The 22,600-nt window shown below is 44.1% G+C and overlaps 1 protein-coding gene across 1 annotated transcript; it reads right to left on the bottom strand.

Annotated features, from left to right (window-relative positions):
• Window positions 1-14,067: 14,067 nt before the first annotated feature.
• On the bottom strand, window positions 14,068-15,165 carry LOC140913870 (prolactin-releasing peptide receptor). The gene has a single exon (XM_073350681.1). It carries the CDS (start codon window positions 15,163-15,165, stop codon window positions 14,068-14,070), a length of 1,098 nt encoding a protein of 365 aa, XP_073206782.1.
• Window positions 15,166-22,600: the final 7,435 nt, after the last annotated feature.

The following is a 22,600-nucleotide window of genomic DNA, read 5'->3' as shown; positions in this document are numbered from 1 at the left end:
TTTAAAGGAATCCCTTTGCTTCTGGTAAGGATAAGGTCAGTTTAGTCTGCCTGAATTCTCTTCCAATAGTTCATGATCCCAGCAAGCTACCTGCAAGACACTTCCTGCTTCAGCATTCTGGATCCATGTGATAGGGTGACACAGAAGTTACACCAAATTAACACAATCACTAATGATGGAAATTGGCATCTGCTCCTTCCATCCCTCCTGATGTATGAAGGGCAGAAAGAGGACAAATGCAGATTTTAACTTTATACTGATTGTTTATATGAGCACTAATAGGATCTTAATTTACCATAAGTTTCATAGCACATTAGTAATCACATTTATTTTCTAATTGCATCAATGCATCACCAACCAATTTTAGCTCACATTTTCACCAGCTCTGGTTTTGGTTTTTGTTTTTTTGCCCAGTTTCTGAGGGCTTGGATGTTTTTTCTGGGCTGTGAGCCCAGGTTTTCTTTACTTTTATGTAAGATTGGGTGCAGGACCTGTGAGGCTGTACCGAAGTGGACACGTTATAAATTGATGGTCATAATCAAGGACAATGGAAATCTGTTGAGCATTTTAGTAAAATTCATGGAGATTTTACACCAAAATCTATTGATGGTATAAGCGGGATGTTGGCCCCTGTAGTGAAACTGAGTGGCCTCCCTCCAAGCGGAAGAGGGAGGGACCATTACACTCCCCTTGGAGGGTGGAGCCTAGATCACCCCCCCACCCCCACCCCCACCCCCACCAGAAGTACCAGGGCGTGGCCGGAAGTATAACAGGCAGGCCCTGCAGCACAGTTGGTGCAGAGCCTCCAGAGGAAGGATGCTCTGCCTGTTCTGCAGCATCCCAGAGGGGAGCCTAAGCTTGGCTGTTCCCGATCCCCACACACTGACGAGGACTGGAGTGGAGGGTCTGCCGCCGTGTACCCCGAGGAGCCGGAAGAGGCCTGGAGACCACAGGTACCGAACCCTGGGGAGGCAGGAAGTGGCCTGGGGTAGCCATGGAGCAGCTGGCTGCAGAGAGAGGTGTGGCTCAGTTAGCGTGTTGCAGCTGGATCCCTGCCGATGCAGGGGCAGCCAATCCTGCCCCTGCCAGGGCCCTGGGCTGGGACATGGTGGAGTAGGGTGGGCCTGTGTCCCCCTGCCACCCCACCCTGGGGTGGCTGACTCCCCACACTGTGCAGGGAAGCTCGAGCCCAGAAGAAGGAGCCTCCCAGCTCCCTTGTAGGCAGTTTGTTTGAAGGTTGCCTGAGCTCCGCCCATGCCAAAGCCAGCCTGAGACTGTTTCGCTTCCTGGCAGCCTGAGCCTCCTCAAGTGCAGGCCCCAGCCCACTGGTAGACTGCTTGTTGCTGGCCACCTGAGCCTCCTCAAGCCCAGGCCCCCAGCTCAGTTATAGACTCTGTTTAAGGCCTGACAGCTTGAGCCACCCAAACCCAGGCTAAACCCTGAGACTGTGACTATTGGTCACCCAGCCCTATTGTGTGCTCTTGACTGTCCTGTGGACTCAGGTGCTGGCCAGACAGGACCAGACTAAGCGGCCTCCCTCCCCACGGGAGAGCGAGGGACCATTACAGCCCCTTACAGAAATTGAGTGGGTTTTTGTTTTTTTGATTGGCCCCTCTCGCAGTACCAGAAGAAAGGGGGAGGGCCAAAAAGGAGTCAGGATCCTGGGACTGACAGGTCCTCCAAGTCAGCTGGATTGGCAGAGAGGGCAGGCCGGTGAGGGAGTTGAGAGGCCAGGGCTCGGCGTCCATGTGAGCTGGGGCTGCCAGGGCAGAGTTAGACAGAGACGGGGGAGAGCGCAGCAGCCCAGAGCAGAACCAGGGAGAGTGTAACAGCCCAAGCAGGCGGAGCAGCAGCCTAGAGCCAGAGGAGCAGCGAAGCAATAGTCGTGGGGTGAGTCTCCCGCTCTTGCAGCGGGGTTGTGTGCGCCGGTGTAGGGGGAGAGGAAGAGACTGGCCCCGTTCCCAAAGTCTGTTGAGAAGGCATCAAGTGCCAGAGCGGGACATGGCCTGACAGGAGGCCAGAACCAAAGGTGGAGAATGGGTTCGTCACACAGAGTCCGAATGTATCCTGGGCGAGTGCCACACCCACAGTGTCACGGCAGCACATCCAGGTCCCAGAAGACAAAACAGGGCTGTAAATTTGTTATAACTGTAAAGTTTATTGCGCTTTAGAGACTGCTGCACTGACCCTCACCCAAGCCACTTCCTCACTGTGCTTATGCTGTGAAGTCATCTTAAGCCCCAAAGAAACGGTTTCTGGTGTAACTAAATTGTATAGCTGTTTAAATGAACTGCAGTGATTACAGGTTAAAATGGTCACAAGTGAGTTAGGAGTTTCCTGGAGTGGGGGGCACCATCATCTTTGCCCAGAGTTGCCCATAGAGAGACTGAGGTAAACATCCAGGAACCCCAGGGCTCAGTCCTTCCTGTGTGATGTGAGTCCTGTTCTCCCAGGGCCGAGCGGGAAGGTCAAGGTGAACAGATACATAGGCGGGCAATTGTGTGCCTAATTTATGCACAAAGTTTTTGTAATTGCATGTGTATATTAGATAACTTTGTGTGCAAATGCATCAAATTTTCAAATTTTGCACAGTTACCACAATTTACATATGCAAATTATGCATCCAGCTATTCATAAATTCAGTGCCAAAACTGTCTCGTTACACTATGTAACAGAAGAACTTTTAAATTGCATTGTAAAATTAAATGTAGTTTACCATTTATAAATTAATAAATCCAGGTGTTTCTGTTTTGGACAAACTGAATTGAAAGAACAAGTAATTAAATGGAATGAATAGCTACTAGACTCTAATAAATAAGCAAACTCCATATTTCTGTTTGTGCTATACATTGTTTCATGTTGGCTGCATAATGCAACCTGAACCAGCAATGCTTGAATTAATCTAGGAAAGTGCTTTTCCCACCAAAAGTGTTAATAACTTTGGACTTTATTGTGTTGTTAGTTTTTGGGCAGAACTCTCCAATGTAGGGTTCTACTGAAAAATCGATGATTTGTGATACTCCTTTTGTGTTTTTTAACTATAGTATAAAATTCTGAAGAACACAGTAAAATCTGCAGAGGGGAAAAACTAAATCAGCAGACACTCTGTGCCCAGAAGCACTTACTGTATTTCTTCTGATTCTCTTCTTGATCACTCAGTAGGAAATGCTGCCTATAGAGCTGGAATTAAAGTTATGAGCCAGAAAACTGTAGTTTTATTTCATCTGTGTAGCCTGAGCTGCCCTAAATCCAACAAACCCTTAAAATACAATAAATTAAAAATCTGTAGCAAACATTCATCTGAGTCTCACCTGCCCTCTAGTGGTTGGAGGCCTCCAATAAATCCTTATACTGTAATAAAATCTGGCTCGTTTGGGAAATGTAAACACTTTAAAAGAAAAGGAGTACTTGTGGCACCTTAGAGACTAACCAATTTATTTGAGCATAAGCTTTCGTGAGCTACAGCTCACTTCATCAGATGTATACTGTGGAAAATACGAGAAGGTGTTTTTATACACACAGGCCATGAAAAAATGGGTGTTTATCACTACAAAAGGTTTTCTCTCCCCCCACCCCACTCTCCTGCTGGTAATAGCTTATCTAAAGTGATCACTCTCCTTACAATGTGTATGATAATCAAGGTGGGCCATTTCCAGCACAAATCCAGGTTTTGGTTGATTCATTATAAAAAGTAACCTATTTCCCCTTGTTTATCATACACATTGTAAGGAGAGTGATCACTTTAGATAAGCTATTACCAGCAGGAGAGTGGGGTGGGGGGAGAGAAAACCTTTTGTAGTGATAAACACCCATTTTTTCATGGCCTGTGTATATAAAAACACCTTCTCGTATTTTCCACAGTATGCATCCGATGAAGTGAGTTGTAGCTCACGAAAGCTTATGCTCAAATAAATTGGTTAGTCTCTAAGGTGCCACAAGTACTCCTTTTTCTTTTTGCGAATACAGACTAACATGGCTGTTACTCTGAAACCTGTAAACACTTTAATTGCACAAAAGGTCCTCAGATGAAGTAGACAATTAATTAGCTCTTCTATAGCTCCATACATTTTCCAGGCTAATTAAAGGTAAAAATTACCATGTCATGGGAGAGCTGTACCATGCAGACTTTTTTTTTTAAATTTGCCATTGTTTCAATTATAAATTTTAGATGGGTGCCATTGGACACAATCTCTTTGACATAGTCTGTAATTAGTGCCCTTCTGCAGCATGCAGGTAGGTCACATTTAATAAAATGTCCCAGATTAATGGATAGTTAGTAATAAACTCTGTATTCCCATCAAGGTAGCCAAGCCAAGAAACACATTTATTGACAATAGTCACATTTCTTACACTCCAACTTTGTTACTATCGTAATTTCAATGATAAAAAGGTCCACTGTGTCAGACATTATAAAAAGTACCAAGGAAATCTCCTATCCTGTATTCCTCACACATTCAAAACTCCTGCAGTCTTGGAAATTAATATTTCAAAGTATTGGAGCCATTCAAATTCTGTTTCTGATCATATGTCAATTTTTGCAGAACTCATAATTTCAACCATCAAAAAATCCAGTTTACATATGACAGAGTAAAGAAAAATATTTCTAAATTACCTTGCTATTTTTATTGCTAGAGGCTTTTATATGTATGCTAATAGTCAATTTCTGATGTTTTTTTCTTTTGTGATAATGAATGGCACATTACCAGATTTTGTAACCTGAATGAAACTCTGTAAAAGAACTAGGAGTTTGTATCTCCTTCTGTAGTGCTGAAATCTCACTGAGGTTTTACATCACAACAGTTTATTAACTTTGGAATTATTCTTATTAATGGTTGATAATATTCAAGGGCAGTTTGAGTTTTGCCTTTTTAAGATAGCATTTGGTTGTTAAAATGAATGTTAATATTGTTTGTTACATTTTTGGTAATGCTAAATAAAATGTGAAGGAATGTTCTGGTCACTGAGTACTGGGCTGAAGAAACAGGGAAAGGGGAATGTGTACCATTTCTCAGGGAGTGGGTATCACTTACCCATCTTCATCTGAAATGCATAGGAATAAACAAGGAAATCTCCAGTAGGAGTAGAGAAGTATATTTTACCTCTGTATTGGCACTGTTGTGACCACTAACGTAATGCAGTGTTCAGTTCCAGTGTTTGCAATTCAAGAAGGATGTCGATAAATTAGAGAGGATTCAGAGAAGAGCCATGAGATTGATTGATTAAAGGATTAGAGAAATCTATAGTGATAGACTCAAGCACCTCAATCTACTTAGCTTAACAAAGAGAAGGTTAAGGGGAGACTTGATTACAGTCTACGTTCCCCATGTAGGTACTTAAATATTTGATAACTGACTCTTCAGGCTAGCAGAGAAAGGCATAACATGACCCAGTGGCTGGAAGTTGAAGCTAGACAAATTCAGACTGGAAATAAGGTGTAAAATTTTACTGGTAAGAGTAATTAACCCTTGGAGCAATTTACCATGGGTCATGATGGATTCTCTATCACTGACAATTTTTAAATCAACATTGGATGTTTTTTCAAAAAGCTTTGCTGTAGGAATTATTTCAGGGACATTTTATGGCCTGTGTTAGAAAGGAGGGCAGAGTAGATGATCCCAGGGGTCCCTTTTGCCCTTAGCATCTGATGATAAAGACATATGAAGTAAGCTAAAACAAATCTACATTTTGTTGTTTTATTAAAATGTGTATTAAAGACACATGGTTCCCACCTGCTGCTACCATTTTTTTTCTATCTGGTGATATTTGCTTGTAGAAATATTCTAATACAGCAACCACATAACTTACACCCCTGTGATTTCACCGTTCCCCACCATAGCTGACTCCTCTAAGCCACAAGTAGAGGCAGCAGCTAGGACAATCACATGTAAACCCAGTATTCATTTTTAGAATGACAGTAAACTTCGTAGATTTTTTTTTCCTTAATGTGTCAATTCAAACTCAGAAAGATGCTGGGTTTTGTACATATTTATTGAAAAGGACAAGAAGCATTACTTTTTTTCCCCTGCAGAACAAGTGACCCAGTATCTTCCACAGAGCACAATCATACATGACAGCTGTCAAAAGTAAATAGTCTTTGCTCTTCTATATTAGTAAAGCAGATAGATTACAAGTTGCCCATATTGTGTTTAATATGTCCCAACCTCAGCTGGTTACATTGCAAAACATAATACACTATTTAGAATAGCATCATTAGGACACAAAGGTCTCCAAAAGTACAAAGCATGCAACAGCTCTTTCACATGTATAACGAGACTGGATTAGGGAACCCACTGCGACTATTATGTTCCAACAGGCTGAGTTTGCACTGAAGAATGCCAAGCTGCATTTTAAGAACATAGTGACATGACTGATTTCTACAGCCACTGAGAGCTTTCACTGGCAGTGGGAAAATGGGGTTTCCAAATCCTACAATTCTTACTCCTCTTGTGAAGTACGGTGATAGAAACTCTCACTCATCGGAAGCTTAATGGACAGCTTCGTGAAAGGCATTTCCTCATGTGGACTTGTCACAGAGATCTGGATCTGAACAGCAAAACCAGCCCCTCCAGTTGGCCTAGAGGCGAAGTGGGCTAGAGATGCTGGCTGAACACAGATCCTACTTTTGTTTCTCAACTGGATTTATAAAAATAGCTTTCTGTTTTCAAGCTTCTCTGTGATGGTCAGCATTAAAGAGAATGGGACATGAGGATGGTGAGTTTGTGAAGCCACTCATTGATCAGTGAGCCACAGCTGCTCCTTGCTGCTCGCTTTTCTCCATCAAGTTCCAGTACTTCCATCTAAAAACACATGTTGTACAGCTTAGTAGCCATTCTGGTGTTTGATCCTTTGCCTACAGATTTTCTATCCCCAGTGGGTCATCAGGTTGACATTCAGTACATGCTGGAAAGAAGAGTACTGATACCAAGGGAAGACATCATCAAGTAGAATCATAGAATATCAGAGTTGGAAGGGACCTCTGGAGGTCATCTAATCCAACCCCCTGCCCAGAGCAGGACCAATCCCAACTAAATCATCCCAGCCAGGGCTTTGTCAAGCCTTATCTTAAAAACTTCTAAGGAAGGGGATTCCACCACCTCCCTAGGTAACACATTCCAGTGTTTCACCACCCTCCTAGTGAAAAAGTTTTTCCTAATATCCAACCTAAACCTCCCCCACTGCAACTTGAGACCATTACTCCTTGTTCTGTCATCTGCTGTCACTGAGAATAGTCTAGATCCATCCTCTTTGGATCCACCTTTCAGGTAGTTAAAAGCAGCTATCAAATCCCCCCTCATTCTTCTCTTCTGTAGACTAAACAATCCCAGTTCCCTCAGCCTCTCCTCATAAGTCATGTGTTCCAGATCCCTCATCATTTTTGTTGCCCTTCGCTGGACTCTCTTCAATTTCTCCACATCCTTCTTGTAGCGTGGGGCCCAAAACTGGACACAGAACTCCAGATGAGGCCTCACCAATGTCGAATAGAGGGGAACGATCACATCCCTCTATCTTCTGGCAATGCCCCTACTTATACACCCCAAAATGCCATTGGCCTTCTTGGCAACAAGGGCACACTGCTGACTCATATCCAGCTTCTCATCCACTGTCACCCCTAGGTCCTTCTCTGCAGAACTGCTGCCTAGCCATTCGGTCCCTAGTCTGTAGTGATGCATTGGGTTCTTCCGTCCTAAGTGCAGGACTCTGCATTTGTCCTTGTTGAACCTCATCAGATTTCTTTTGGCCCAATCCTCCAATTTGTCTAGGTCCCTCTGTATCCTATCCCTACCCTCCAGCATATCTACCACTCCTCCCAGTTTAGTGTCATCTGCAAACTTGCTGAGGGTGCAATCCACACCATCCTCCAGATCATTTATGAAGATATTGAACAAAACTGGCCCCAGGACCGACCCTTGGGGCACTCCACTTGACACTGGCTGCCAACTAGACATGGAGCCATTGATCACTACCCGTTGAGCCCGACAATCTAGCCAACTTTCTACCCACCTTGTTGTACATCCATCCAGCCCATACTTCTTTAACTTGCTGACAAGAATACTGTGGGAGACCGTGTCAAAAGCTTTGCTAAAGTCGAGGAATAACACGTCCACTGCTTTCCCTTCATCCACAGAACAAGTTATCTCATCATAGAAGGCAATTAGATTAGTCAGGCATGACTTTCCCTTGGTGAATCCATGCTGACTGTTCCTGATCACTTTCGTCTCGTCTAAGTGCTTCAGAATTGATTCCTTGAGGATATGCTCCATGATTTTTCCAGGGACTGAGGTGAGGCTGACCGGCCTGTAGTTCCCAGAATCCTCCTCCTTCCCTTTTTTAAAGATTGGCACTACATTAGCCTTTTTCCAGTCTTCCGGGACTTCCCCCGATCGCCAGGAGTTTTCAAAGATAACGGCCAATGGCTCTGCAATCACATCCATCAATTCCTTTAGCACTCTCGGATGCAACGCATCCGGCCCCATGGACTTGTGCACGTCCAGTTTTTCTAAATAGTCCCGAACCACTTCTTCCTTCACAAAGGGCTGGCCACCCCCTCCCCATGCTGTGCTGCCCAGTGCAGTAGTCTGGGAGCTGACCTTGTTCGTGAAAACAGAGGCAAAAAAAGCATTGAGTACATTAGCTTTTTCCATATCCTCTGTCACTAGGTTGCCTCCCTCATTCAGTAAGGAGCCCACACTTTCCTTGGCTTTTTTCTTGTTGCCAACATACCTGAAGAAACCCTTCTTGTTACTCTTAACATCCCTCACTAGCTGCAACTCCAGGTGTGATTTGGCCCTCCTGATTTCATTCCTACATGCCCGAGCAATATTTATATACTCATCCCTGGTCATTTGTCCAATCTTCCACTTCTTGTAAGCTTCGTTTTTGTGTTTAAGATCAGCAAGGATTTCACTGTTAAGCCTAGCTGGTCGCCTGCCATATTTACTATTCTTTCTACACATCGGGATGGTTTGTCCCTGTAACCACAATAAGGATTCTTTAAAATACAGCCAGCTCTCCTGGACTCCTTTCCCCCTCATGTTATTCTCTCAGGGGATCCTGCCCATCAGTTCCCGGAGGGAGTCAAAGTCTGCTTTTCTGAAGTCCAGGGTCCGTATTCTGCTGCTTTCCTTTCTTCTTTGTGTCAGGATCCTGAACTCGACCATTTCATGGTCACTGCCTCCCAGGTTCCCATCCACTTTTGCTTCCCCTACTAATTCTTCCCGGTTTGTGAGCAGCAGGTCAAGAAGAGGTCCGCCCCTAGTCGGTTCCTCCAGCACTTGCACCAGGAAATTGTCCCCTACACTTTCCAAAAACTTCCTGGATTGTCTGTGCACCGCTGTATTGCTCTCCCAGCAGATATCAGGTCGCCCATGAGAACCAGGGTGTGCGATCTAGTAGCTTCTGCGAGTTGCCGGAAGAAAGCCTCGTCCACCAGTAGTATCAGTGTGGGCCTAATTTTAACATAGATTAAGACAAAGAGGGTTGCAAAACTGAGTGGGGTAAAATGCAGCCTGGGCTGTAATTGAGGAACTCATCCTCACTCTCAATTTTTGTATTTTCCCTTCTTTCCACTGTGTATTCTCCGTCTTCTGCTCTCCCCACACATACAGTTATAAAGGGGGAAGGGCGGGGCATAAAGCCCAGGAGACCTATTTTGCTCCACTTTTGATTAGGATGATTAGTAAGGACCTCTGATCTAGGACCATGGTGAAACCAGAGTGGCCACTGCTAAGGTAGGTGGCAATATTTCTCTTTAACTCTTCCATATGACAGTGCTTAATCTTTGAAATGCTTTGTCTTGGTTGCATTCTGTGCCTTGTATCTTTTTCTGAATGCTGATGTGGAGGAAGAGGCAAGAGTGAGTAGGACGTGTACACACTAGTGCTTACTTCAGTATAACGTAAGTCGCTCAGAGGTGTGGAAAAGCTACACCCCCGAAGGATATAAATTACACCAATCTAAGCTCCAGTGTGGACAGGGCTGTGTCAGTGGGAGAAGCTCTCCTGCCAACATAGCTACCGCCATTTGGGGAAGTGGAATAATTATCTCCCGTCAACATAGACCATCTGCATTAGCAGCACTGCAGTGGTGCAGCTACATCAGTCCAAACGCTGCTTTCAATCTCATAGAGATAAATTTTAGGAGAGAGAATACACCTCTGGCAGATGACTCCTCACTCAAGTATCCCTCTAGAAGGAGATTCCTTTCCTGATAGCTAATCTATGCTGTTCGTTCTTAACTTCACACCATTGTTGTATGATATCCCAACTCCCTGGAGTGTGAAAGGCTGTCCTTCTCTCGATCCTTGTTTGAATTCTTTAGGTCATAGATATCTGATCTAACTTTATCCCTTTGCTTTTTTTTTTTTGTGGCCTGGTCTACACCGGGGGTGGGGGGATCGATCTAAGTTACGCAACTTCAGCTACATGTATAACGTAGCTGAAGTTGACATACTTAGCTCTATTTACCACGGTGTCTTCACTATGGTGGGTTGACAGCAGGTGCTCCCTCATCGACTCCGCCTGCGCCTCTTGCTCCAGTGGAGTACCAGAGTCGATGGGAGAGCACTCGGTGGTTGATTTATCAATTGACCCCCGCTGGATCGATCGCTGCCCGTCGATCCAGTGGGTAATGTAGACAAGCCCACAGTGTGTAAGGTAACAAAACCAGGGGGGGAAATTCCATATGTTGTTAATTTTTGATTTGTAAAGATGGTAAAAAAAGATGGTGTTGCATTATCTTGTGGTGACAGAAGCACTATGTGGAAGAGAATGGGATCAAAGGAAAAATGTGTCTGGCAAGCATTCCTGCCGAGCACACAGCAAGCCAAGCAAAACATGTGTATTGGTAAAGTGTGCAGATGGGAGTGTGACAGCAGATCCATCTCCAATACCTGCTCCAGTGTCTGAACATCCATATAGTGCGCTATCCTACTTATATGTGGGAGGAAATATAGGAGCCACTTAGTTTGTCACTGCTGCTTTTTTGGAAAGCTAAGTAACTTCAGTTCATGAGCCTATGAAAGTCCTTGCCTTTCTAAATGAGCCTTGTCTTGACTCTCTCTGGTACCATCTCCGGTGTTTGAATGTCATACAGACAAAGGAAAATGTATTTCTTAATATGCGCCCTTTACTAACAACCAATTTTGTTGTTTTTTTTAAAATGCACATTATACAGTAATGTAACTATTCTCTGTGGTGCATTTTAACATATTTTGTAGAAGAAAGAGATAGATACTATTTGTTGCTTAGAAACAATTCTGTGTAATGCAAAATGAATCCATAAACTTGTAAGCCTTCTTAAAACACATCTTGTGTGTGTATTGTTTATAGGTTGGGTCAGCTGCTAACTAGGACAGACCCCCAGGAACATGTTACCCCTGTGCATTGCAGTGGCTGCCTACTCACTTCTGGGTGAACTTAAAGATGCTGGGTACAGTCTACAAAGCCTTACTGGTCTAGTCCCAACTATGTACCACTTCTTTTAAACTCCACTCTGTCAGCTGCATGCAAAAGACTCAGTCTTTCTAGGGTGAAGCTTGCAGGTGTTGAACAGAGCATTGTCACTGGCAGTTTCTTGCCTTTTAGAATATGCTCCTACCAGAAACACACCTAAGACCAAACTTCTTCTTCAATCCTTAGCCAAACATCAGCCGTAGCGACTGTTTACCATTTGGTCTGTTCCTGTGTGGCCACAAGGGCTTGACGGGCCAAAAGTCCAACATTGGAACAGACTTAATGGACCCATGTAATAGCAGGTCTTCCTCTGGACTGCTTCCACCACTTGATTAGTGGAATTTTTATCCCGGATGTTACAAGCCACATGGAGAGCAGCATTCTGGCAATATGTCTGAAAAGCGTAAGACGTCAGCTGTGGCCAATGGCCTGAATAGTCTGTAGATAGGAGCAACTGTAAATGTCTGCATAACAAATGAAGTTGTTCCATTTTATGCCCAATATATGACGTTGGCATTTTGTGTGGAAAGCCTCCAGCTTTTCCCAGTCAGAGCAGCATAGTGTCTATGTTTCATATCCGTACAGCATTACGGTGAGGATACAGGTCTAATAGATCCTAAACTCTGTTGTCATGCTGAGATAATGTTGATTCCATATTTGTTGTAAATGACCCATGGCAGACACTGCAGTCAGTCAGGGGAAGAACCTCCGTATGAGAGTTGGATGAACTGCTGAGTATAGAACCCAAATAGCAAAAGCTGGAGACTGCTTTGAGAGTTTCATTATTTTAGGAGATTGGAGTCGTGGGTGGACCTAATCCTAGGTTTTGCAGCTATGTCTTTGACCACAAAACATGGAGGCCGACCTTGGCCAACTAATCCTCCATTTACTGCAGTGCCTCATGAAACCTGTTGGGACTCTGTACTAGAAGAACAATGATAGCATCCTTCAACTACCTGAAGCAGGGTTCCAAAGGGGATGGAGCTAGGCTGTTCTCAGTGGTGCCAGATGACAGAACAAGGAACAGTGGTCTCAAGTTGCAGTGGGGGAGGTCTAGGTTAGATATTAGGAAAAACTATTTCACTAGGAGGGTGGTGAAGCACTGGAATGAGTTACCTAGGAAGGTGGTAGAACCTCCATCCTTAGAGGTTTTTAACGCCCAACTTGACAAAGCCCTGGCTGGGATGATTTAGTTGGGGTTGGTCCTGCTTTGAGCAGGGGGTTGGACTAGGTGACCTCCTGAGGTCTCTTCCAACCCTAATCTTCTATGATTCTATGAATGTCAGCAGCATAGTCAAGGTCTGAGAGTGAGAGATCATGGATCTTAATGCCTGTGGACCTGACAGAATGCTGCATTATGAAATCCATTGCCCAACAAAAGTGTGCAGTGGCCAAGACGCAGCCCTACCTGACACCAGATATTGATTTAAAAGGTGCCAACATCTGATTTCCCAGATGTACATGGGCAGTGGTTCCATTGTACATCTCACTAATCAAGTCCAGCGGAGTGGTTGGAACACCTATGCCCTTTAAGGCTGAGTCAAACACAGCCTTGTGACATATGCCACGTGGAGGGGCTTCTTGAACTTGTGGTGTATCTTTGACAACAAGCAGAGGGCCAAAATGGCATCTAATGTGGACCTAGTCCTCGTAAATCCTGACTGTTGAGAGTCACGCTTCCAATGTAGCAGGGGCTCCAAATGTGCCAGGAGAACATGCGCAAACACCATCCCTATCACGGACAACAAGGTGATCGTCCTGCAGCTCTTACATTTGCAGTGCAGTCCCTTGCCCTTATAAAGTTAGATCACAATACCAGTAAGTGCATTTGGGTCAGCCAGGAACACGAGATTATTATGTGGAGGGATGATGCATACTAGAGATTGCAATTGATCATAGAAATGATCTTTAATTAAATCAGCTAATTCCTCTCTCAGTGCATAGAGTATTATGACAGCGAGGTGACCGTGCCGATGTTTAAGACATGCAATAAGTAGTCAAGATGACATGGGCATCCAAGTTATCAAGGAGGACTTGGCCGTGCCTCGGAGTAGTAATGCTACCCCATATAAGTGGTTGGAACTGCTGGAATACAGAAGTAATGAATCTTCCACCTCATGGCATCCATGATCTATCAGCCTTGCTTCTGATAGGCCAGCGATTGATATGCCAAGACAGTCCATTTCACATGAGACAACAAGAGAGCAAATGGCTGTTTCATATGTAAAGACTTTTTAGCTTTGAATTGAATTAAGTCAAAAGGAAATGCCTGCTATTCCCATAGCAGCACCCTATACAAAATAAGAACAATGTTAATAAAAACTGTACAGAATTAACTTAAACTTACAGGACTGCCATTTTTGTTCTTGAATGTGCTTGTTTTGACAAAGAGCAGAATACACTTCAGTTGCTCAAATGAGCTCTTTCTATCCCTTCAGACACAAACCCCATCTGTTTGTTTCCCTTGCACTACTGCCAAGTTCTCAGATATCTACATTGTCTTGAAATGACCAATTACCAGTGTAACATAACTTGCACCATAGGCTTTGGTGTGCAATATAACAAACCCAGAATTAAAGTGTATGCCACCTCTGCTGATTTGATCTCCTGTTGTATTTTAGTTAAAAGAAAACCTGCCTTGCAGGGTTAACTTATCGGTGATGCCCATGGGAATGTCTGCCAGCGTGGAGCAGGTATTGAGTCGTGAGGCCTTGCGGGACATGATGCTGGACCTCTTTTTGTGATGGCAAAAATAGTTACTAACATGAAATCGGAATTTGTCATGGAGGGAGGCATAGATGAAAGGGTTATAACAGGCAGAGCTCATGGCGATCAAGTGACATGACACTTGAATGACATTCACGTACCTCTTGTCTAAGATGATGAATTCTTCATCTACATCTCTGATGAGGTTCACCACCTGCAGAGGTAGCCAGCAGACAGCAAAGCACATGACTGAAATAATGAGAACCCGGAAGGTCTTTCGTTTTTTATTGGTCCATTTCTCTTGGTTGTGGTAAGCAGCCCCTGGGACATTCCTCTTCCTGAGGCGATAAGAAATGGCACAGTAGGAGATAGAGACTGCAGAAAGTGGGAGCATGTAGGACAAAAGGAGCATTGAGCATGAGTACAGCAGCCTCTCTTTCTCTTGGTGCTTCCAGAATTCTTCACAGATGAACATGTCGTGGCCAATCTTGTTGAGATCTAGATAATGGGTGTGCATGGATGTAGGCACAGAAACCACAATGGAGAGTAACCAAATGAAGGCCACTATGTAGACACAGGACTTGCGGCTTAGCCTTTTGCGAATGGGGTAAGCAACAACAATATATCGGTCCACTGCAATAGCTGTGAGGGACAGCACAGACACAAATACAGTAGCAGTCTGCATCAAGGTGACAAAGTAACACATGAACATCCCAAACAGCCAGCCCCGGATCTCAAAGGCATAGGATGCAGTAAGTGGGACGCAGAAAATGCACATGATCAAGTCAGCTGCAGCCAAGTTTCCAATAAGGAAGTTAGTGGTGCTGTGCAGTTTTTTGGTGACAACAATAAGGAGAATAAGGAACAAGTTGCCGATGCAAGCCACAGCCACCAGAGTGGCATAGAGGGGAATGAAGAGGGGCTTCAGGTCAAAGAGGAGGTCAAGGCCAGTGAACACAGGGATCGAACTGTTCTTCAAAGAGTTGTTTTGTAGCTGGCCCTGTGCCATGTTGAGTTTCACGTCTGATGACTGTTACTTATCCTTGCCTTAAACAAATTCAAACAGGGAAAGCTTGTTAGTACTAAAGAAAAATGGTGGTTTTGTTTATCAATTTCTGCCACAGGAGGTCAGCTGACTTCAAGGCCCAGATGCTCAGCTGTAGCTCAGGAGCCACCAGGCTGTGGTCCAAAGGAGGCTTACCTTTGTGTTTCCCTGATTCTGGGCTAGCTGCATGCGTGGATGGTCTCCTGGAATATGTTAGAATAGCCCAAATGCTGCTGTGAATTACTTTGGCTGCCAGTGGCCCTAAGGGTCTGTTATGGCACCAAGGATTCACCAAAGTGCAGGGAAGCCCCAGCCACGCACCTTTGCCTCTGGCTTCAGGGGCCTGGGTGGAATGGGAGTCACCACAGCACAGGAGGATTTCCACACACTGGGATGATCCTTCCAATGCTGGCTACATCATCCTTAGGGTTCCTTTTATGCTGCTGGTGCAGTGCCAAGCAGCTAGAACCTGGAGAAAGAATCAGGTTCCAAGAGTGTATCTTACCTGTTCCCTTCTACTCACTTCCAACTAGGGCATATGCCTAAGAGGCTCTTTCCACCTATGGAAGTGAGCCAGTCTGAGCTGCTGCTCATAAGATTTTCATCTCTCGGTGTACTTGGGGTTTCCATTTGATCTATATATCCACCCTACTTATTGTTTGCTGCATTGCCACAGCACCCAGGGGCTCCAGGTGCATTGCACTAGGCACTGTACAAACATGTAACAAACAGGATGGTCCCTGCCCCGAAGAGCTACAACCGAGAACCTGACTCTCATGGCCCTCATTCCAAATAGAAATAGCTCAGTCCCTCACTAGCTCTAATGTATTTATCCTCACAACACCCTTGTGAGGTAGGGAGGTGCTATTATTATCTCCATCGTACAGTTGGGGAATTGAAGCACAAAGGGGCTAAGTGACTTGCCCAAGGTCATGCAGGAAGTCTGGCAAAGCTGAGAACTGAACCACATCTACCACATACTTGGCTAGCGTTCTAACCACATGACCATCCTTCCTTATCCTGGGTGGTGCAAAGGACCCTTAAATTAAGTGTTGCACTGCCTCAGTGATGTAAATGAAAATCAGGCTCCAGGTATTTCAAATGTTAACTGCACCTGATCTGCCAGGGAGTGGCACTTAGCCATGTGACTGAGACAATGAACATACCACCCTCACAGCCCACTAGAGGGTGAGAAAGAGCAGTCCAAAATATTACTCCTATCTTGCTTTTCTCTCAAGCCCATGTTTTCCATGTGGCGAGGCAATGTACTATAAACTGTGCCACTGGCTGGCTTTGAAGACAATAGCTGTCATTTTAAAAATTGTTCAAAGAGGAAAGACAAAGATTAACACTGGAAAGGACAAAGAACTTGAAATAATTGTCAAAACAGTTAGGTATAACCGGTCATTTCATGCTAAATCTCTGAACATAATCCAGTTTGTCGCTACTGTTTCACTCAGAGCAGCTCGTTATATTTTGTCACTCAGACAGTTTGTCAGTCATTCAGAGAGTCAGATCTCTAGAGCAGTGGTTCTCAAGCAGAAGTACATCAACTCAACTAGATATTTGCCTAGTTTTACAACAGGCTACATGAAAAGCACTGGAGAAGTCAGTACAAACTAAAATTTCATGCAATCACTTGTTTATACTGCTCTATATACTATATAAGTGTTTCTCAACCTGGAGGGGGGGGTCACGATTTTTTTTTAATTATATGGTAAAAGTGAGAAAGTGAGCATTTTTTCAGTAATAGTGCGCAGTGGCACTTGTATTTGTATGTTTGATTTTGTAAGTGAGTAGTTTTTAAGGGAGGTGAAACCGTGGGCGACTGGTGACCCAGCCATTGGGGGAGGCTAGCTCCCAGCCCCACCACTTGTGCCAAGGCCCCTCCTCTCCCCTTTTGCCCCCCCTGCTGCCTTCCCTCCCCCACAGGAGCTCAGAGCACTCCCACCACGGCCCCAGCACTGGGTGGCCAGGGGGCGATGCCCCAGCCCCGGTGCTCTGGGCGGTGCAGCCAGCCCTGGTGCTCCAGATGGCGGCACTCCCGGTCCTGGTGCTCCGGGTAGCCAGGTGGGGTGGCAAACCCCAGTGCTTCAGGTGGCGTGGCCCCAGCACCAGCCCCTGACTCCCTGTGGGAGGCAGGGCAGCCAGCCTGGGCCAGCCAAGGCAGAGCACTGGGAACAGCAGGAGGGGGCCTAGCCTGGGGGCGGAGCATGGGAAGGGCTACACTAGGCTGTTTGGGAAGGCACAGCCTATGATACCCACCGCCTATGGGTGAAACTTGGGGTTACTCAAGACAAACCAGCCTCCTGAAAGGGGTACAGTAGTCTGGAAAGGTTGAGAACCACTGCTCTAGAGTTGTATTTTACTGTCTCCTCTCCCAGTTCTACTCCCCTATACCCAACCTTCCTCTCTAATCCAGCCTGTCTCCCTCGGTCCTGTCTCTTCATTTCAGTTGCCTCTGACATCATTTTAATAACCTACCACCATTTCAAGCTCAACATGGTGGAAAACAGAACTTCTCATCTTTTTTCCCAATCCCTTTCCACTGTCCTCTTCATCTTGCAGTCATGTAAGCTTGTCATCAATTCTTCTCTCTTCTTCTCAACCCATAGCCAGATTCTCACTAAATCCTGCTGCTTCTTCTTTGACAATATCTCTAAAATGTGTCCTTTCCTCTCCATCCCATCCACTAAGCTCCTTGTCTAAACCTTGGGAATCTTACTACTTACTTTGACTACAGCAACCTCCTCCTTTCTGGCCTCTTTGCTTCTCAAATTGCTTCTGTTAAGATCATCTTCCTCTCCCACTACTTAGAACATAGGGCCTGATTCTCCCTGGCCCTGCACCTTGTACAGTAATCTACACCAGTGCAAAGTGCCTGTGAAATGTTACCATTCTGCATTGGTGGTGATGTTTTGCACTCACTGTGCACTAACATGAACTCTTGTACAAGGTGAAGAGCAATGGAGAATCAGACTCCATGTCACTCCCCTCTGGAAATCTCTACAATGGCTTCCCCTTGTCTTCCTTGTGAAGTTCAAGTTTTTCATCCTCCCTTTCCAGGCTTTGAATAGCTCTGTCCCCTTCTCCTATGTACCAGTTATATCAATTAGTTAAGTACCCTTTTATTTTACAGTGTACATATATTTTTGGTTTTGATGATAAATACCTATTTTCTCTTTAGAGAAATCCTCTTAAGAGATGGGAATAATACTGGCCTTTTTGTAAAGCTTGAGGAGCTCATTCTGATCTCACACTGGAGTCAATCAGGAGTAATTCAATTGAAGCTAATGGAAGTACAGCAGTGTTTAAACTGGTGTGAAATCATAATCAAATCCTGAGACTTTTAGAGTAGGAGAAAGAGAATTGCTACAGAACTGTGGGGTCATATTCTACCCTGAGACTTATACACACAGCTTGCTGTGCATTGAGATGAAAATATACCTCATTCATCCAATGAAAATACAATAAATGTTGCTCTGGAAGGATTGGGGTGTGTATAAGCAGGTATTAGTGACTTTCAGCACGGTCCTTCCAGTGTTCAAAAACACTTTCTCTAGAAATATACCTAAGTCAATGCTAGTCCAGGAGATGGAGGCTCTAATGTCACACTCTTAAGAGATTTTTTGTCATGAGAGGAGCACTGGCACCAGCTCAGCACTGGCTCAGAAAATGATCTGTGATCAGTTCATTGCTTACATAAGGGAGGAAGGAGATTTTCTTTCACTTACTTACATTTCGAACATATCACACTAAAACTGGAAATTCTACTGGTCTTTTGTCATGGTCCATGTTGACCTGTGTAAACACAAATCAGAGTTTAAATATAGCTCAGGGTTACAAACCATTTTGATTTGAATGTAACTAATATGATGTTTAATTCACAGAGAGTTTTCTTCACCAAAAAAGATCCCTTCTGGTTGCAGTTAGTGGTATGGTTATTTTAGTATCTATTTTGTACTGATGCTCTATAAAATAAAATCAGCAGAAGTGGAGGAATGGGTACATTCATGTATGTGTCTGTTCCACTTACATCTCAATCATTCGTGTATTTCTCGTTTTATTATGTGTTGCTGTGGATATCTCATTTAGTCATGTATATCTCACACAGCGAATAAGCTTGTGCTCCTGTATAGCTCATTCAATCATGTATACCCTCAAGGAAAAGTATCATACAATGTAATAGGGATAAAACTGATAAGGTTCTGTAGAGATGTGATAGGATTTTACAAAAATTACTCCAAAAAGCTAATAGAAAAATGAATCCTTTTAATACGTTTTTTTAAATCATCCCATAGAATTCTATAACAGGAATATTATTCTATATTCAAGTCCACAAATGTTCCCAAAAAACTATAAAATTATTAAATTCAAGAGGACTTTTCCATAAGAATATGTCTTCCCTTTACATATCATTACATTACCTCTGTATCATTACTCTTGGTAGATTATCTTCTCTACAGGTTCTTCTCATGGACTACTGGTTCTCCAATGCGTTCATCCTTAATGATTCATATGCAATCCAGCCTTTTAGCAAGTAGCAATAAATGGGATGCTCTCACCTTTGACAGTTATGGATGCCTTTCATCCTCTCTATGTTATATGGATCTGGCACCTCAGGGGCATCAATTGTACAAAGCTTCAGGGACAAGAAATTGTGAAAGTGGAACCTATGAAGAAAAAGATGCATAAGCAACTCTCTCCCTTCATGGCAGGTATCTCACTAAATAAAACAGGCACTCAGCTAGGGCAAGAAGACAACCCATGTTTTAATTTCAGTAAGACCCTTCCACTCCATAAATAAAACTAAGAGGGGAATGGTTTAGTAAATTTGTGAAAATAAACTACACTAATATAGGTGTATTTATACCTGGTGGTTTCAATGGCATCACTAGATCTGTGTGTACACTCGGGAATAGCCTTGATTTACCAGTCAGTAGCCAGTGTAGCTGCACTGCGTCTGACCCTTAATTGTCAATAAAGGCAAACTGAGGTTTGCACCAGCTGAGGTTTGCACTAGGGTTTATCCCTGCTTCAGGCACGTCCTTGCCTGTGTTTAGGGGTTGGGATCGGTGCAACTACACTATAGTACAGACAAGGCATAGGCTGGGAATTTTATATTTTGAATATGTGTGCTATCATTCCAATTTTCATGCAATGTGTTACTCGGTTATTTCTATTGTGTACTGAGTGACTCTCTTTGTACAATATTTAAGTGTTCAGGTTGGATGGCTTTAACTCTGTTTTTTTTTTCTTTTCCGACATAAAGCCAATTATTCCGCCACTGAGGATTGCTTAACATTTCCCACAGGCTTAATGTTGTTACATCTCACCTGATATTAGATTGCAAGAAAGATTGTATTATCATCTCAATGAGATAGTTGAAGGCCCAGAGTTTTAAAGGTATTTAGGCGTTGCTTCACTCAGCATTATGAGGTCGAACTGACTTAGGAGCCAAAGTCTCATTTTTAGGAGTAACATCCCCAGAAGTAAGATCCTCAAAGCCCACCCAGCTTTGGCCCCTCCATCGTGATGGGAGGGTGGCAGGGCCAAAATTAACAAGTGCCATTGTGACTTGTGCACAAAGTGGGTGTGGGGAGTTGCTGTGTTGGCACATGGGTGGGTTGCAGTCACCGTGTCGCATATGAGGGTCACAACACCTCTCACATTTGGTCCTGTGGCCTCTTCATCATGACGGAGGGGTGGTGGGGTCAAAATTGAAAGAGTGGTGTTGCAATCTGGCATGGGGGGGAGGTCATAGCACTACTCAGTTTTGGTCCTGTCTCACTCCCCCATCATTTAGCAATGCTGCAGTCCCCCAACTCCCCTGTGCACTAGATCCCAATGCCACTCAATTGTAGCCCCACAGACCCTCCATTATGATGGAGGACAGCAGAGCTAAAACTGAGCAGTTCTACAACACGCCTTGGAATCTATCAATCTGTGAAATGAAGAATTTACATACTTGAGTGTTTAGTAGGTCTGCTCTGGAGATGAGGGAGTGGTCTAATCTGGGGAAAACATTTGTGTACAAAAGGGGAAAAAAGATGTAGGGCCTGATTTTTTGTAGCAATCTGCCTCTTGTGCACTGCAGGAGCAGAAAGTTAATGCAGATGGTCCCATGGGAATATCAGAAAGCAGAGGGCCTCCCTAGCCAACATAAGGTATGTGGAAGAGGAGCTGGGGGGGCGGGAGGAGACATGGCTAGAGAACATTGTGTTCCAGCTATTCTCTGCTCCCCACAGGCTATTAGAGGCTATGAAAAGCAGAGCAAGACAGAGCAGCCCTGAAGGAAACAAAGCTGATATCAAACCCTTTCTGAATCTAATCTCCTGTGATAACTGGGTTGTAATGGATCCCCTGGCTTGGTAATAGCTGGGTGGTAGATGGGGCCTTAGTGGTTTGCTTTCCTGTTTTGGTTACCTTAGGGGTCTGAATAAGGACAAGGTGGAGCATGATGTTAAGGCCATCTTCTGAGGCAGATAATGTCTGTCTGTCCCTCCGATGGCACCAAGTCTCCATGCCGCCATCCTGATGTGTTTCTTTTTCAATCAGGTTTTCTCTCTCAGATGGAGAATGGGACTCCCAATCTCCCTGGTGTGGCTAAAGCTGACTAGATAGTAAGTCAGGCAAGAGTTTTGTCCCACAGTGTGGAAAAGGGGATGGCCATGCTGGGTATAGTTAGCACATTTAATGTCTCTCTCATACAGCTGCAGCCTTATGAAACCAAAGGGGGTCTAGAGCTTTTGAACCTCAGTGGAGTAATTATGGTCTATAAATGTTTTTCTTGCCACCAGTCCTTTCCTCCAAGCTGTCTAGCTTCACATGGAGATGTCTAGAAGTGCTAATACAAGGGAGGGGAGGGGCTGTATGATAACCCCCCCAACAAACTATCCTGGTCATAAAAATCCTCTATCACCAAACATAGAAAGTGTAGCAAATGCCACCCAAACCGCAAGACAAGAATGAGGGGGCTGTCACCCTTCGAGCTAAAGAGAGATTTTCTGAAGCATTATAAAAATAACTGTAAAATGCATTTACTCAATATTTGTTAAGCATAAATTTTAACTGTCTAAACAACGTGTAAATATTTGAGAGAAATGCTAAGGACAGTTTGCTTGAGAAATGTTAAACGTGCAGTTTGATTTGGCAGAGAGAGTTATTGAACGAGTGCTCATTGCACTCTTTGGCTGTGTCTACACTAAGTTTAAAAGGTGTTTGATCATGACCAGCTAACATGTCTATAAAGAAGTTTAACTCTGCCTACATAGCTGCTAAGTAATATCTAAAACATCTTATTTTAAAAAGTGTTACCTAACACTTTAAAAAAAACAAAAACTTCTAGTCAAGTCTAGGTAGGACCTTTCTATGTTTGGTCCACAATTGATGGTAGGCC

The sequence above is a fragment of the Lepidochelys kempii genome, chromosome 6 (assembly GCF_965140285.1).
Source record: "Lepidochelys kempii isolate rLepKem1 chromosome 6, rLepKem1.hap1, whole genome shotgun sequence".
NCBI classification, from domain to species: domain Eukaryota; kingdom Metazoa; phylum Chordata; order Testudines; family Cheloniidae; genus Lepidochelys; species Lepidochelys kempii.
Note: the sequence above shows the minus strand (reverse complement) of the source record. Positions and strands in the feature narration are given on the sequence as shown.

What these genes read in the sequence shown, in the direction of transcription:
- LOC140913870 (XM_073350681.1), bottom strand. Translation starts at nt 15,165, where the DNA reads ATGGCACAGGGCCAGCTACAAAACAACTCTTTGAAGAACAGTTCGATC.